At 43.1% G+C, this 17,462-nt stretch overlaps 1 protein-coding gene across 1 annotated transcript in view; it reads left to right on the forward strand.

The window, feature by feature from the left end:
• Window positions 1-5: 5 nt before the first annotated feature.
• Window positions 6-17,462, forward strand: part of USP39 (ubiquitin specific peptidase 39) — a 28,728-nt gene continuing 11,271 nt past the window's right edge. Inside the window, exons 1-9 of the mRNA XM_045079096.1 lie at window positions 6-322; window positions 2,468-2,537; window positions 4,201-4,295; window positions 5,915-6,051; window positions 7,254-7,406; window positions 12,086-12,311; window positions 14,025-14,102; window positions 15,234-15,301; window positions 15,816-16,004. Of these exons, the coding sequence (XP_044935031.1) occupies window positions 55-322; window positions 2,468-2,537; window positions 4,201-4,295; window positions 5,915-6,051; window positions 7,254-7,406; window positions 12,086-12,311; window positions 14,025-14,102; window positions 15,234-15,301; window positions 15,816-16,004 (1,284 nt within the window). The 5' untranslated portion in view covers window positions 6-54. The remainder of the gene's footprint in view (window positions 323-2,467; window positions 2,538-4,200; window positions 4,296-5,914; window positions 6,052-7,253; window positions 7,407-12,085; window positions 12,312-14,024; window positions 14,103-15,233; window positions 15,302-15,815; window positions 16,005-17,462) is intronic.

Here is a 17,462-nt window from a genome sequence, read left to right on the forward strand (position 1 = left end):
CCGCGCGCTCCTGCGTGCCTGGAGCCTGCGCAGAGCGACTCGGCCGTAGTGGCGATGTCCGGCCGGTCCAAGCGTGAATCTCGTGGTTCTACCCGCGGGAAGCGCGAGTCCGAGTCGCGGGGCAGCTCGGGTCGCGTTAAGCGGGAGCGAGACCGGGAGCGGGAGGCCGAGGCGCCGAGCTCCCGGGGCAGCCCAGTGCGTGTGAAGCGGGAGGTCGAGCCGGTGAGCGCGCGGGAGGCCCCGGCGCCCGTAGTCCCGGCTGTGCGGGTGAAGCGGGAGCGCGAGGCTGACGAGGACTCTGAGCCTGAGCGGGAGGTGCGAGGTGCGCGGGGCTGGCCGGGGCCGGGCCGGGGCCGGGCCGGGGCGGGCTCGAGCTGCACTCTTACGTTCTCCTTTTTCTCTTCTCAACTTTCCCTGGGAGTGGAGGTGGGCGTGGGTTTAGGGGATTCACACTCCTAGTGTCCGCGACCAGACTCGACTGCATGGTAGTGAGGACAGTACTAATTCCCTGAGGCTTTATAATTTTTTTTCTGGTCCTGGTTTATCTGTGTATGATTTTACTTTAATATTAGATTTTCTTGCTTAGGGTCCTCTGACATATTTTTGTATTACAGTCCAGGATAGCACTTTGGTCATAGAAAGTGTTTGATAAATATTCTTTGAATAATTGATAATTTCAGGGTATTCTTTGTTTTTCTAAAGTACCTTGTCAGGTTCAGGTTTCCCCTTCTTTGGAAAAGAAGTTGTTTCTTAGATACCTTGTGTAATTGTGATGAGGTTTTTCCTCTGAGACACACTAGGATCACACTTTCTGTTCTGGCTTGTTTTTTGTTTGTTTGTTTTTTCCCTTTCATTTTTATGATGAAATAGATCACAGGAACTAAGATGGACTGAATATAACGCACAAGTATAGTTTAAAGAAGAGTGGAAATACACAACTTGTTAAGAATTGTGAAGGGTTTAAGATTTTATTTGCAAGCTGCCTAGTTAGCCTGCCAGTTTTCTGGATGCTGATGAAGACAGGACAAGTTCCTGTAGCATCATTTTCCACAGTGCAGTTTGAAGAGAACTTATACTCACAGTGGGTGGCCTTCCAGGAGAGGAACTCTGGGCTTAAAGAATGTGGATGTTTTTGTGGTCTGTGAACTTGACTCCCTTTTCCTCTGTAGGGAGACGACCCCCCCCCCACCCGGTTGCTGTTTACTATACAAATATCCTTGTTTTAAGGTAGTCTGGAGGCAGACAGTGCCTCTGGTCACAATATGGGCAGAGACATGAGACACCCACGGAGGATTGTCTCCTAATGCTTCAGCATTAGAAGTGGCACATAACCAGTATCTTAGAAGCTCCCATAGACCCTTTCCCAGTTGTATCTACTTTCCTTTCTTGCTTGAGAATTCACTATTTTGAAATTTTTTCTAACCAGATCTATTTTTATTTTTAGTTTTACCTCATATATGTGTTTCTAAGTAGTACTGTTTTACTTTGTGTTTGATATAAATGGAATCATACTATATATAACCTTCTGATTTGTCTGTTGGGTTTTTTTTTGTTTTGTTGTGTTTTGTTTTTTTGCTAGCCGTATTTTTTTTTAAAGATTTTATTTATTTATTTCACACAGAGAGAGAGATCGATCACATGTAGGCAGAGAGGCAGGCAGAGAGAGAGGGGGAAGCAGGCTCCCTGCTGAGCAGAGAGCCCGATGCGGGACTCGATCCCAGAACCCTGAGATCTTGACCTGAGCTGAAAGCAGAGGCTTAACCCACTGAGCCACCCAGGTGCCCTGCTAGCCGTATTTTTGAGGTTCATCCAAATAGATGTTTATGGCTGTGTAGTGTTGTATTGATAATATACCCGAATGTTGTTTATCCATTTATTTGTGGTGGATATTTGTTTCCATGTTGTTTGTTTCCATGTTGGCCCTTTTAAATATCACTGTTATAAATATCTTTAGTAAAGCACTCCCAGTGTACCTGTGCAGAAGTTTCTCTCTGGTTTATAAGTAGATTGCTGGGTTAGAGGTCTGCATATTTTCAGCTTTGATCTTGCTGTTTTTCAGAAGGTTGTAACAGTTTACACTCGCACCAGCAGTACATGAACATTTCCACTGCTCTCTGTATTTGTCGACACTTGGAATTTTCTGGTTTTATTTTCCCTGTGATAGGTGTGAAGTGGTATATTGAAGTAGTATAAAATCGGCATTTTCTTGAATGTTGATGAGGGTTATAGTCCTCATTTTCTGTTGGGTTGTTTGTCTTTTTCTTATCCCTTCACCATATTTATGTAATCTGCAATTGAATCGTTTGTTGGTTATATGTGTTTCAAATATGTTCTCCCAGTTTGGTGTATTTCTGGCCACCAGTGAAGGGGCCCATTCTATTGGCCTTTTCTCATTTGTTTGTTTGTACTAGTAGTTGACCCTGAGTATGTTTCCCATTTTCACAGCCTATGATGATTTTCCTTTCAGCAAAGAATGGCCGTGTGGATTCCGAGGACCGGAGGAGTCGCCATTGCCCCTACCTTGATACCATTAACAGGTTAGTAGAACAGGGATGCTGAGGGCAGAAAACACAATGGAATCTATGCAGAAAATTCTTTGAACAGTACATTGACAGGTTCACAAACTTTATCCCTTTTAAAGCTTTCTGCAAGAAAATTGTATTTCTTGCCATATTTATTAATCTTGGCTTTTTAATATAAAGTGTTAGAGGGTGTTTTTTTTAGGGTGGGCCTGTGTATAAAGAGCTTTTAGTTTATCTTGAATTTCCTTGATGGTATAACAGGGTACATGGTGTTCTTAAATGACAGTAGCAAATTTAAGTATCTTTTGAGTATTCTTTATGTGCTAGATACTACTTAATGTGGCCAGAATTCAACAGAGAAAGGAGAAACAGATAAACATATCCTAAAGCAGAGGTAGCTACCTCATCCTTATTTCTTTTCCCTGGTCCCCGTTGGCATGTTTGGATGCTTTTCAACTTACACTCTAAGATAGTACTGTCCAATATATAGATTAGATACAGAACTTCTCTCAGTAGTGGAATTACTTTTTATATAGGCTATCCATTGTGACAGGCTCAAGCCTCTCTATGGCTAGAGAGGACTTGAAACATGGCTTGAGGAACCCAGTTTCAGATTTTAATTAAATTTAAATGTCAGTATCCACTTGTAGCTATTGTGTCCTTTAATGGACAATGCATTTTTATTGGGACCATTACCAATTAATTATAGTTAATATTTGAGGAGAAATCTCTTTGTCACTTGTGGATTCAGTGGAAGTAAAGTTTTTTGTCCCATAACCTGCCCGCTACTCAAATAACATTACTTTGCAGTGAATAAGTAATCTATTTGTAGGTATTCTCCTAATATTCAGACTTTCTATTTATTTTTATGGACAAAAATAGATTTTTCTCTTATAAGAGGGTTTGTTCACTCTTTTGATTTCCTTCCATTACCTGTCTTGTTTTTCCTGGAGAAGGGGAGAGTCTTGAGCAGGTTCCACACCTAGCACAGAGCCTGACATGGGGTTAGATCTCACAACCCTGAGATCATGACCTGAGCTAAAATCAAGAGTTGGACACTTAACTGACTGAGCCAACCGGTTGCCCTCATCCCCAGTCTTTTAATCTGGAATGCCATTTGGGTCCTGTTACATTAGTCCTGCTTTTAACTTTTCCTCCAGAGAAAGCAACTGCTGTGAGAGGTTTTCTGTTGGTTGTAAATTTTATTTTATTTTATTTTTTTAAAAGATTTTTATTTATTTATTTGACAGAGAGAGATCACAAGTAGGCAGAGAGGCAGGCAGAGAGAGAGGAAGGGAAGCAGGCTCCCTGCTGAGCAGAGAGCCCGATGCGGGGCTTGATCCCAGGACCCTGATATCATGACCTGAGCCAAAGGCAGAGGCTTGACCCACTGAGCCACCCAGGTGCCCCTGGTTGTAAATTTTAAAAAGAGAGGGACATTGCGTTGTGTGTCTCGTAGAGACACTGCTTTAGGGCTTGGTGGGTAGGGGTGCTATATTAAATGTCTAGGGGAGGAATAGTTAATGTCCCGCACAGTTGATATATGTATGGTCGTTGAACTATCTCTGAAGGATGCTGTGTGACGTTGTGGGACGTGGAGCCAGTACTGCTTCACTTGGGCGCTTTCCAAGGCATCTCTCCCTATTAATTGTTTTTTTTGTTTGTTTGGTTCTTTTAGGAGTGTGCTGGACTTTGACTTTGAGAAACTGTGTTCCATCTCCCTCTCACATATCAATGCATATGCCTGTCTTGTGTGTGGCAAATACTTTCAGGGTAAGTAAATGTTGTGTATTATAAACTTGCTGAGTTTCAGTGCCAGCTATAGGTCTGCTCCAGATGGTTTTTTGTGTGTGTGTGGTTTTTTTTTTCTTTTCTTTTCTTTTTTTCTCTTAAAGAAAGTAAGCTGCTGTCAGGAGTCACATCTGAGAATCCCTCTCTCTGTTCCCAGGAAATTGGGATACTCTTAAGAAATCAATAGGCGATTCTCTGGTTAGAGCCTGTATACATATGAAAGGGAGAAAGGACTAGTTGAGGCTATGTAGGAGACCTCAAGTCTGGTTTTTGAATCTCTGATGTTTTCTGTACTCATGACTTTTTTTTTTTTTTTTTTTTTAAGATTTTGTTTATTTTTTGACACAGAGAGAGACAGCGAGAGAGGGAACACAAGCAAGGGAGGTGGAAGAGAGAGAAGCAGGCTTTCCACCAGGCAGGGAGCCTGATGTGGGGGTTTGATCCCAGGACCTTGGGATGATAACCTGAGCCAAAGGCAGATACTTAACAATGGAGCCACCCAGGCATCCCTCATGTCTTTTTTTTTCTAAATCCTTTTGCTCTGGGACGCCTGGGTGGCTCAGTTGGTTAAGCAGCTGCCTTTGGCTCAGGTCATGATCCCAGCATCCTGGGATCGAGTCCCGCATCGGGCTCCTTGCTCGGCCGGGAGCCTGCTTCTCCCTCTGCCTCTGCCTGCCATTCTGTCTGCCTGTGCTTGCTCTCTCGCCCACTCTCTCTGATAAATAAATAAAATCTTAAAATAAATAAATAAATAAAAAAAAAAATAAATCCTTTTGCTCTGAGGGCTTTTTCATTTTGTTCTCCTCTGGAAATTTATTAATTCATTCAGACCAAGCAAATGCTGTGTACACAATGTACTAGAGGATTGAAAAGAAATGTAAACTACATTCATTGCACTTATAAAGAGCTCATAGTCAAGGTTAACACATAAAACAGCAGACTCTAGAAGATTGTAGGGATTACTGCTGGATTATGTGGCACTGAGTATGGATAAAGACTATGGGAATTGAAATATGCAAAGATCAATGTTAGCTGGAGTGTTTGCGTTCCATTCACAGAGGAGGTTAGGTGGGACTTGAACTGGCAGGACATAGAGGGTTTGAACTAGGTAACGGAGAGAGATTCTAGAAAGGAGTGGCAATGTGAACAAAGATGTGTAGGTGCAGGATTGTCTTGAATGTGGGTGTTTGGAAATTCGGGACTGATTGGTGGTGCACTGTCATAAGATATTCATATGTGTATATGTGCATATCTGTGTATGTGTGTGCAGGTGTTACATACGGTGTATGCATAGATAATTTTAGATAACGTGGAATTAACTCATACACCACATGCACATGCACATTTCATATTTATGTGTATGAGATTTTTTCTGTAACCAATGTTTTATGCCATCCAGTGAATAAAATACTAATGTGCTATTCTTCCTTGCTTATTTTTGTGATAAGAGGAGTCCATGTAAGAGACTCATTGCACAGATGGCATAGCACTTTGTTTTTGCTGGTATTGATATGACCCAGTACAAAATTTTGACAGGAAAATCAAATCTGATTTGTGCCTCTCTGGCATGTACTCTTACAGCCTTTCATCCTTCCCTACAGGCCGGGGTTTGAAGTCTCATGCCTACATTCATAGCGTCCAGTTTAGCCACCATGTCTTCCTCAACCTCCACACCCTCAAGTTCTACTGCCTTCCAGACAACTACGAGATCATCGATTCCTCACTGGAGGATATCACAGTATGTGTCCAGGAGGGCTGGTTTGGAACTAGTTCTTTTGGGAGTCATCCCAGGTCTCCTGGGGACCTGCCTCATATGAGGTTAGGGAAGAATTTCAGTCCTTTAGGGTTGGAGAGGCTGCCTGTCCTTTGGGAGGAACCAGGGAGACATGAGTAAGAAGGTCAGGATTCATAATTGTGGTCTGTCATCTGCAGCCTACCTGTTATTTTCTGCTTTTAATGTTGATAGTTAGGACTAAAGAAACAGGGGTGAAAGCATTTTTGTGAAATATATTCTCTTGCACACTCTGAAGTAGGGATGTGAATTGGGCCTGGTGTAGGACCGTGGATGCCAGGCTGCATACTAGCTACTGGCTGCATTTGCTGTGATGTGGCCAGAGTGGCCTGTGCATCCCAGCTGCATTCTCTGGTGTATGATCTGTGCCCAGAGTCACGGTACTTCAGTGGAGAGCATGAAAAGTCTTGGGTTTCACTAATGTTGGAACTGTTGATTATTATTTTCCTTCTTAGCAAGTGTTTATATATTCATGCTGAATGCTCTGTTCGTTCTTAAGGAAAATTTGGTGTTCCAAGTGTTTGAAACATTTATGTTGCTTTTTTAAGTTTTATAGATCTATGGATAGTTGAGATTAAAGTAGTTATAGTATTTGGAGAGAGGGAAACTGTAGTAAATGCAAGGTTTCAAAGTGAGTTGTTAGGACCTCTGTTCAACCCTTTATGTGATGACCCTTGCAGGTCTAGGACCGGGGAAAATTCTGTTCCTGCCCCTCCAGCCACGGGGAGTTTGTGAGATCTCAGGTTTGCAGAGCTGGGGAGATGTTGCTGCGCCCGCGCTGGGTCTGTGCTGGCTCTGTGTAAGGTCCCACCTGAGACTCAAGACTCCTGCTGCCTGCAGAGACTTGAGTGTCTTCCAGTTTCTGACAGTCCTTTATCATGGAGTTGGCCAGACCTAAGGTCTGAGGAAAGACCTGGGATTCAGTGATTTTGGGTTAAACACAGAGATCCTCTTCTGGATTAGTAACGTGGACTGGGCCTATTTGTTACCTCAGCCTTTATACCTATTGTTGGGAGCCCTTTAGGTGTGTGGTGAGACATTCATGAGTGAAGTGTTTTTTGTTTTTGGCAGAAATTGCTATTTCAGAAACATCTTGTGAACTCTGTAGACAGATCTACAAAAATTTGGAATTTTCTTTTGTTTTACAGTATGTGTTGAAACCCACTTTCACAAAGCAGCAGATTGCAAACTTGGACAAGCAAGCCAAGTTGTCCCGGGCGTATGATGGTACCACTTACTTGCCAGGCATCGTGGGCCTGAATAACATAAAGGCCAACGACTATGCCAACGCTGTCCTTCAGGTAGGATCAGGATGGGAACAGCGGGGGAAGAGGTAATCTGGGAACACTACGAAGGTGAGCTAAGAAATAACTCCCTTCTGGTATAGTCAGTGGTTCTTGGAAACACCAAGTCTTGCTGAGAACTGTATTTGACTCTTTTTTTTTTTTTTAAGGTTTTATTTATTAGAGGGGATTTATTTAGTGGGACAGAGGGAGAGGGAGAAGCAGACTCCCCGCTGAGCAGGGAGCCTGACATGGGGATCTATTCCAGGGCCCTGAGATCCTGAGCTGAGCTGAAGGCAGATGCTTAACTAACTCAGCCACGCAGGCACCTTTGTACTTGACTGTTCACCAAATGACATTCCTGTATCTGCTCAAGGACTGCTGCCAAATAGTGAGGCCTTTCCTAGCCTCCGGGCTCATGGCCTCTGGAGTTTTTAGGGAATGAAGGATAGAATGTGTGTGTGGCCTGGTAGTACCAAGTAAGAAACACATGTGTTAGATGATGCTTATTTATTTATTTATTTACTTGACAGAGAGTGTGTATGCACAAGCAGGCGGAGTAGTAGGGAGAGGTAAGGGAGAAGCAGGCTCCCTGCTGAACAAGGAGCCCAATGTGGGGCTCAGTCCCAGGACCCCAGGATCATGACCTGAGCTGAAAGTAGTTGCTTAACCAGCTGAGCCACCCAGGGGCCTCCTTTTTTTTTTTTTTTAAATAGTGCAGATGTTCTTTGTGCTGGTTTTCTCATGTCTTGGTCCTGCTCTTGTGCATAAGCCCCAAAGTGGGGAATGCAGAAAGCCAGAGTTGTCCTATTTCCAATTATGTTTTTTTTTTTTTAAACATTAGTAATACACACATTGTAGAAAAAGTAGAAAATTTTGGTAAACACAATTAAGAAAATTAATAATCTTGCTTTGTGGTCCCCCCAAAATTAAAAAGACTTATAAAAATAAATTCTTATGGGGTGGTTGGAAGTTGTAGAAAGTATAAAGAGAAGGCTTCATTCTCTCCTTTCTCTAGTCCTCTGTCCTGGCTTTAAAGCGTATTATGAACGGGGCACCTGGAGAGCTCAGCTTGGTTGGTTGAGCATCCACATCTCGATTTTGGATCAGGTCGTGATCTTTTTTTTTTCTTTAATTTTTTTATTTTTTATAAACATACATTTTTATCCCCAGGGGTACAGGTCTGTGAATCGCCAAGTTTACACACTTCACAGCTCAGGTCATGATCTTAAGGTTATGAGATTGAGCCCCGCCTCAGGCTGGCTGCTCAGTGCGGAGTCTGCTTGGGATTCTCTCTCCACCCCCCCCCCGCCCCCGCCCCACTCACATGCTCTCTTTTTCTCCCTCTAAAATCTTACAAAAAAAGGTATTTTATGAAATCAATATAGGCATACTTCATTTTATTGTGCTCTACTTTATTGTATCTCCCAAGTACTGCGCTTTTTACAGATTGAAGGTTTGTGGCAACACCCTGTGTTGAAGAAGTCCTTCAGCACCAATTTCTGATCACTTCATGGTTGTCACATTTTGATAATTCTCCCAATTTATTATTATATTTGAATAGCTTCAATCTAAAATGTTAGTGAATGAGGAGTTGCTTCTTACGGATGAGCCAAGAAAGTGGTTTCTTGAGATGGGAGGGTGAAGACGCTGTGAGGATCCGGGGCGCCTGGGTGGCTTAGTTGGTTAAGCATCTGCCCTTGGCTCAGGGCATGATGCCAGGCTCCTGGGATGGTGCCCCACTTTGGCTCCTTGCCCGGCGGGGAGCCTGCTTCTCCCTCTGCCTGCCACTCTCCCTGCTTGTGGTCGCTCCCTCTGTCAAATAAATAAAATCTTTAAAAAAAAAAAAAAAAGATGCTGTGAGGACCGTAGAAATGACAACAAAGGATTTGGTATATTACATAAACTTAGTTGATGAAGAATTAGCAAGATTGTAGAGGGTTGACTCCAGTTTTGAAAGTTGTGCTGTGGGTAAAATGCTGTCAAACAGCATCAGATGCCACAGAGAAATTGTTCATAAAGAACCAATTGATACAGCAAACTTCATTGTCTTATTTTAATAAACTGCCACAGGCACTGTAGCCTTCAACAGCTGATCTGTCAGTAACCATCAGCACAGAGACAAGACCCTCCACCAGCAAAAAGATAGTCTCATTGAAAGCTCAGATAATGGTTAGCATTTTTTAGCAATAAAGTATTTTTAAATTAAGGTCTGTACATTGTTTTTTTTAGACATAAGCTATTGCATACTTAGTAGACTGCAGTATAGTGTATACACAACCTTTATGAATGCATTGGGAAACCCCAAAAATTCATTTGACTCTCTTCTTGGCTGCATTAGCTTTATTGTGGTGGTTTGAATCTGAACCCATAATACCTCTGAAATAGGCCTGTACCTGTTCTTGTGCAGCATTTTTAATGATTACATGTTAATCCATTCTGTGGATGAATTACATTTTAATCATTACCTCTTGTATTAATGTATCTAGGCCCTAGATTCTAGGCTGAAGGGTGTAGCAACTCACAAATCCATCAACAAAACAAAAAAGGGTTCTTCACTTTGCACTGTCACTGTTAAACTATTATTTTCCCCCCATTTTGATGTTCGATGTACCTTTTTTATTCACTTCTAAAGTTGATTACTTAGATTTTTTTCATGCCGTGTTGGGCTGTATGTGCTCATTTTTCTATTGGTGCTTTATTTCACTGAGCTCTAAGAGATACATACTAGCCTTCTCTTGGTATATGATGCAAATATTTTCTTCTAGTTAGTTCACATAAGAAGTTTTTATTTTTAAAATAAGTAGATGAACAAACCCTCTGTGATATTATTGCCACTAGAATGGGATTGAATGGATGAAGTACTCAATCTGGAGACTGACTAATTTCTCTCTCAGACTTTTTGTATTGTTCCTGAGGCCTGAGAGCAGCTGCCTTCCACAGCTTGGATGACTGAGAACCAGGAAGAACTTCATCCATACTCCTTTCCTTTAGACAGTAACTCTTTTTTTTTTTTTTTTTAAAGATTTTATTTATTTATTTGGCAGACATAGCAAGAGAGGGAACACAGCAGGGGGAGTGGGAGAGGGGCTTCCTCCTGAGCAAGAAGCCTGAGGTGGGGCTCGATCCTAGTACCCTGGGATCATGACATGAGCCAAAGGCAGACGCTTAACAACTGAGCCACCCAGGTGCCCCAGTAACTCATTTTTTAAATAATTATTCTCTGAGCATGAAGTCCTTGTTTGTTTAGCTGAGCTAAATGTGTAGGGGCTTTCCCTGCATGTCTGTTGTTATGGTGGTCCTTGTGTCCTGAGTTGTCTTCCTTGAAGATGCTTGGGTTTATTGTGTTTAGCAGAAACCTTACTCCTCTTTTCTAAGTGGATTACCTCACCAGAGAAAGTGGTGCTTCTGGTAAGCACAGTGTTGGTAAGGATTCACAAACCCATCAGGAGGGGCCTTCGGGGAAACTGCATTTATTTAGGGTCTGTTCTGTGGTCAGAATAGTTTCTGCCAGTTTTGTAGCTCACACTAATGAGCACATATTTCTTCCTGAACTGACATGGCTAGACTATCTTTTTGCTTAATGAGGTAAAATGTATTTTTGTTTTCCTAAATCTTTTGACCACTTCAACTGTAACAGAATTGTTTTTTAAGATTTATGTATTTGAGAGAGAGAGAGAGCAAGATGGAGCAAGCATCTAGCTTGGGGGAGGAGTAGAGGGAGAGGGAGAAGCTGGCTTCCCACTGAACAGGGAGCCCAATGTGGGGCTCAACACCAGGACCCAGGGATCATGACCTGAGCTGAAGGCAGATGCTTAACTGACTGAGACACCCAAGCACCCTTCAATCCTAATAGAATTAATCATTTTTAAATATGTATTCATTTTGTGTCATTTATATGTATAATTCATTTTTCTTTCATTTTGTTTGTATTTATTACCATTCTCTCAGTAAATACCACATTTGGGGAAAACACCAAATTTTAAGATGATTTTAAGCATAGTCGCAGGCCTAATTAGAGTAAATAAAAGATACTACTTTTTAAAAAGTTGGTCAGTGTGGGCACCTGGGTGGCTCAGTTGATTAAGAGTGTGGGAATTAATATCTAAAAAAATAAAAAGTTGATCAGTGGATAGGGACTTGAATACTTTTTTTTTTTAACTTCCTTGGGGCACCTGGCTGGCTTAGTTGGTGGAGCATGTGATCCTGGATCTTGGGATTGTGAGTTTGAGCTCCATGTTGGGGGTTGAGATTGCTTAAAAAAAAGTAAAGTCTTGAGATTTGTGGGTGTCTCAATCAGTTGAGTATCTGCCTTTGGCTCAGGTCATGATCCCAGGGTTCTGGGATCCACTCCTGCACCAGGCTTCTTGCTCACTGGAGAGTCTGCTTCTCCCTCTGCCTGCCACTCCTGCTGCTTGTGTGCTCACCCACCTTTCTGACAAATAAAAAATAAAATCTTAAAAAATAAAAGGTCAGATTTAAAAAAAAACTTAAAAAGTTTGTCATGTCTACGTCAGTACAGTGTCTGCAGAACTGGACTTTATGTGAAACTTAGTACAGTGGCTGTTTCTATAACTTTAATCCTGAGCATTTCCTTCTGTCTCCTGAAGGCCATTACAGGCCCAGTTCTAGTAGAAGAGCTTGTCTCCAGGGTTAGGCCCAGGGGCTCTGGATTAATTGGAGTGTTTGACTTCCAGGCTTTGTCTAATGTTCCTCCTCTCCGGAACTACTTCCTGGAAGAAGACAATTATAAGAACATAAAGCGACCTCCAGGGGATATCATGTTCCTGTTGGTCCAGCGTTTTGGAGAACTGATGAGAAAGCTCTGGAACCCTCGAAATTTCAAGGCACATGTCTCTCCCCATGAGATGCTGCAGGCTGTTGTCCTTTGCAGCAAGAAGACCTTCCAGATCACCAAGCAAGGTAAGGAATGAGTCATTTATCTTTTTTTTTCCTTTTATCTTTTTTTTTTTTTTTAAGTTTTTATTTATTTATGACCAATTGCGAGAGAGGGAAAATAAGCACGGGGGAGCTGGAGAGGGAGAAGCAGACACTCTGCTGAGTGGGGATTCCCATACGGTGCTCAGCCCAAGTAAGCTGGGATCATGACTTGAGCCGAAGGCAGACACTTAATGACTGAGCCACCCAGGTGCCCCCCATTCATCTTTTCTGCTGGTAGGCAACAAAACTAGTTTGATGAACAAATTTACTTGTGTTTGCAGTGAACCTTATACTAACTGGATGAGTGTTTAGTTGATAGTGGGATTGAGTTCCTCACTCCTCTTTCATCAGCCTCCCTTGCTCAGAGTTCTGAGACCTCAGCTGGATAGAAAAGCTAACTTTTTTTTTTTAAGATTTTTATTTATTTGTTTATTTGACAGACAGAGATCACAAGTAGGCAGAGAGGCAGGCACAGAGAGAGGAAGGGAAGCAGGCTCCTTGCTGAACAGAGAGCCCGATGCGGGGCTCGATCCCAGGACCCTGGAATCATGACCTGAGCCAAAGGCAGAGGCTTTAATCCACTGAGCCACCCAGGCGCCCCTAGTAAGGCTATCTTATTTGGTAAACTAAACCGTATGGTTCCAGGGAAAGCTAGGAGGCTGGGAAAGGCACTAATCCTGAAGGGCTTGTCACCTTTGCTTCTCATTTTGTCATGTTGCAGACCAGATATTCTGATGACTTATTCTGACTCTTTTCATCCCTCTAAGTCCCATTCACCAGTTACTGCCATGTTAGTAACCTCCAGTACCCTGGAGCTCTTAGCACCTGGATCTCAGGCAGCATGCTCTTGCCTCCTGTCTGTGTAGTATTCACCACGGTTTCCTGCTGCTCTAGTGGGTTTTAGAGCTACCGGGATAAGCAGCCAGGTGTTTTCTTCCAGGAGCTCCCATTCTAGTGGGGAAGATCATTGTGTAAAAAGGCGACTGCAGGGTGTGAGTGCTATGCTAGAGGAAGTGAAGTATGCTCTGGGAGGGAGCCTGGAACAAGGAGCCCCCTCTGAGCATACCGGTGGTCGGCTGGGGTCAGGGTGGAGGAAGAGCTAGCTGAGTTTCAGGCACCATGGAGATTGGTTGGGGCTGGGCACTCCAGGTAGAGAGGATACTGCCAGCAGCGTGGATATCCCGGGACAGATGGAAGACTGCCAGTAGCCAGGAGCTTGGGAGTCCAGGGGACAGTGTGAGGGCAGAGGTGGGACGGACTGGATCATCGGGTTTATGCCACTATAAGGAGCTTGGGTTATATCCTGATAGCAGTGGGGAGTCAGTGAAGGCTTTTAAGCCAAGATGTGACATCAGACTCAAGTTTTGAAAACATGATTCTAGCTAAGGAGTGATTTAGAGAGGACATTCAATACTGGCTTTTGGTGGATGGTGAGAGGCTTGAAGTAAGCTGATAATCAAATGTCCTGGTTGGGTCAGAGAGACCAGGGAGAGAGTAAAGATTGGAAGATTAAGAGCTTGACCATGAGGAGTGCCAGCATTTACAGGTTAAATAGAGGAGGATGCCCGGGGGATTAGATGGTATGGCCTGAAAGGAAGGTGGAAAACCAGGAGTGCGGCATCATGCCAACCAGGGCATGGTTTGGGTTAAACTAATTTCCAGCTTTGACATGCTGCACCCTTCCTTCTTTTCCAGGGGATGGAGTTGACTTTCTGTCCTGGTTTCTGAATGCTCTACACTCAGCGCTGGGGGGCACAAAGAAGAAAAAGAAAAGTATGTCGTGTTCTTCTATAAAAGAGAGTCTTTTTTTGTTTCCTTTTACAGGCACTCTGCAACTTCCCATCCTTAACTGTTGATTTTTTTGTGTTAGGGTAGTGTTTATGTACACATGAACTAGACTCTATTCCTGAATAGATTCTTCCCCATTAAAAAAAATTAGGATATGGTTAATCCAGTGACATGCTTAATACATGGAAATGGATGGAATTGTGCTCTGCCAATTCCACACTGAGGGTAGCATGTTATCTGCTGCTGGTCTGGTAGTGCACGAGCTCACTGAGTGTTCGCCTGGCTTCTCAGTTAACTGGTGGAGCAGAGTGAAAGCTAGTTTGTTCCCCTGGGCCAATACTTGGGGAATTGAGACTGGGTCCATACAGGTTCTCAGGTTCAAGTCCTGTGTCCCTTAACATCCATGTCTGCATATCAGTAGTTGGTTTCCTCGAATGCCAGAAAAAACTCAGCTTAGAGACTGCTGAACTAGATGAATGATTTTGGAGACCAAATGCAGTTTTTTTCTTGTCCTTTTTCTCCGTTCTGCTGGTGTTCGTGTTTAATCCTGTAGAATTGTGGGCTGGTGCTGCCCTCCACCAGATGTCTTCAACCTGTGCACAGCCTCTGAGTTCTGTAACTCATGTCCTCTCAGGATTCTAGAACCCTGTTGTGCTTTCTCTTTTTCCTTTGGTTCTCTTCGGCTCCGTCCCTTAATCTGCTTTTTTCTTTCATGTTTAACGCAAGGTGGACTCTCTTCCTTTGCACACAGCATATGGTTATGGGAAATTCTTTGGACTTGTCTTGTTTGTGAATTCTTTGTGATTCATAAGTCTCTAGGCTTTATAAATCATTCATTCATTTCAGGCACACTTAACTTTTCTCTTATGGGCCAGGCCCTGTGCTGGAGGGTCAAGGGGCATCTTCTGGAGAAGACAGACATAAAATAATTATTTACACAAGTAATGAAGGTACTGTGGCAGTATATGTTATAAAGGTATTTCTGTGTTTAGTGAGACCTTTGGGTCTTAATGCTGGAAGATGCTGGTTTATTTCAGAAATTTAGAAGTTAGGACTGTATTTTGGAAACACTCTTCCAACCTGACAGAATTTACATTTTGATCTCTGTTTGTACAGCTATTGTGACTGATGTTTTCCAGGGGTCCATGAGGATCTTCACTAAAAAGCTTCCTCATCCTGATCTGGTGAGTGGGTTGAACCCGACTCTTGGACAAAGAGAGGCTTAGAGATCTATCAAGGCCTCTGCCCCAGGATGAGGTGCTATGAAGCACTGGCCAAGGGACAGTTCCTTGGGCTCCTGTCATGCCAGTGTGCGAAGTGTGGGAGTTATGGGAGGGTGTAGTCCGCTGGTTATATGGCCTGGCCACTGGGTGGTGCTGGCTTGATTTTTCAGAAAGCTCAGGTGAGCTTTCTAGGTCATCTGAAAATCTTTTAGTCTGGTATTTAAATAAAATCTCTCTCTGAAGATGGAAGCCCATCAGTTTTTGCATTACCCTGACCAGGTAATGCTGCTTCCCATGAAATGCCCAGTCTCTTGGGCCCCCTCTTCATTCAGTTCAAAACAAAATGAAGTAAATATAACAAAAACATGGTTTCTTTCCTTGCATGCGTGCGTGTGTGTGTGCATGTGAGTGTGTGTGTGGTAGTCTCTGTACTGCTCACAGTCCTTCCCTCCTTTTTCCTCTCTCTCATCTCTAGCCAGCAGAAGAAAAAGAGCAGCTGCTGCATAATGACGAGTACCAGGAGACAATGGTGGAGTCCACCTTCATGTACCTGACGCTGGATCTCCCTACTGCTCCCCTCTATAAGGACGAGAAGGAGCAGCTCATCATCCCTCAGGTGCCGCTCTTCAATATCCTGGCCAAGTTCAATGGCATCACGGAGAAGGTAGCCCATTTGCACAGCTCCCCTGCTGATGCTTCTTTCTCTCTGGACTTTCTCAGTTTCTTTTTATACTTTGAAGTCATCATATGTGTGGAATGCATTTACCATAGAGCATATTGTCTGTCATGAGCCTCCCAGACTCTATTGTTGCTTCTAGCTGGTCACCCCAACTCTTAACTTGATTTGCTCTGCCTTCTCTTGTTCTTCTCTTATGCTCCTTTAAACCATCTCCCTCTGGGTAGGTTGGAGAAAGGAGGGGCTATTTAGGACAGTAGAAACTCAGAAAAGTAGGAAAAACTCCCATCTTTTAAAAAATGTAGCGTCAGGGGGTGCCTGGGTGGCTCAGTGGGTTAAGCCTCTGCCTTCAGCTCAAGCCCAGATCTCAGGGTCCTGGGATCGAGCCCCACATTGGGCTCTCTGCTCAGTAGGAAGCCTGCTTCACCCTTTCCCTCTGCCTGCCTCTGTGCCTACTTTTGATCTCTCTCTCTGTCAAATAAATAAAATCTTAAAAAAAAATGTAGTGTCAGTATTAAAGTGGAAAAAATAGAGCTAAAATATAAATAAAACGAAATCATTTGTTCTTACTGTCCCATTACGTTTTTTATTTTTTGTTTTTAATTTTCAATTAATTAATAAATTATTTTTAAAAGATTTTATTTATTTGACAGACAGAGATCACAAGTAGGCAGAGGGGCAGGCAGAGAGACAGTGGGGGCAGGGGTGGGGAAGCAGGCTCCCTTCCAAGCAGAGAATCCGATGTGGGGCTTGATCCTAGGACCCTGGGATCATGACCTGAGCTGAAGGCAGAGGCTTTAACCTGCTGAGCCACCCAGGCACCCCTCACATTACATTTCTTTTTTAAGATTGACTTATTTATTTGAGAGAGAGAGAGTGCGCGCACATGCGCGCATGTATGTGTGGACCTGCAAGCTGGGTGAGGGGTGGGGAGGAGCAGAGGGAACAGTGGTTCCTGGAGACAGTAAGTCTTGTTGAGAACTACATCACTCTTTTTTTTTTTTTTAAACGTTAGATTAATTTATTAGAGCATGAGCAGGTTAGGGGAGTGGCAGAGGGAGAGAGAGAAGCAGACTGCTCACTGAGTGTGGACCCAGTGCAGGGCTCAATCCTAGGACCCTGAGATCATGACCTGAGCCAAAATCAAGACCTAGTCACTTAAATGACTGACCACCCAGGCGCCCCTGTAATATTACTTCTTATGAAGTTAAAAGTGTCTTTTTATCTACTGAATTAACTGTTTCTTGGTTTAATTCCTTTCTTCATGCTAGATAAATTTTAATCCTTTTGGTTTTTTACTGGGAGAATTTTTTTTAATTTAATGTCTCCTTCCAAACCCTTTCTGCCTTTTCTCTTCATTAGCTAAGAGTCTTTTGTTTTCAGATACTAAATACCAACGAAAAGCTCATTAAAAGAGAAACTGTATTGGTTGGCATCTCCTTAGGA

The sequence above is a fragment of the Mustela putorius genome, unplaced genomic scaffold, assembly GCF_011764305.1.
Source record: "Mustela putorius furo isolate JIRA1106 unplaced genomic scaffold, ASM1176430v1.1 tig00000281_pilon_pilon_pilon, whole genome shotgun sequence".
Lineage (NCBI taxonomy): Eukaryota > Metazoa > Chordata > Mammalia > Carnivora > Mustelidae > Mustela > Mustela putorius.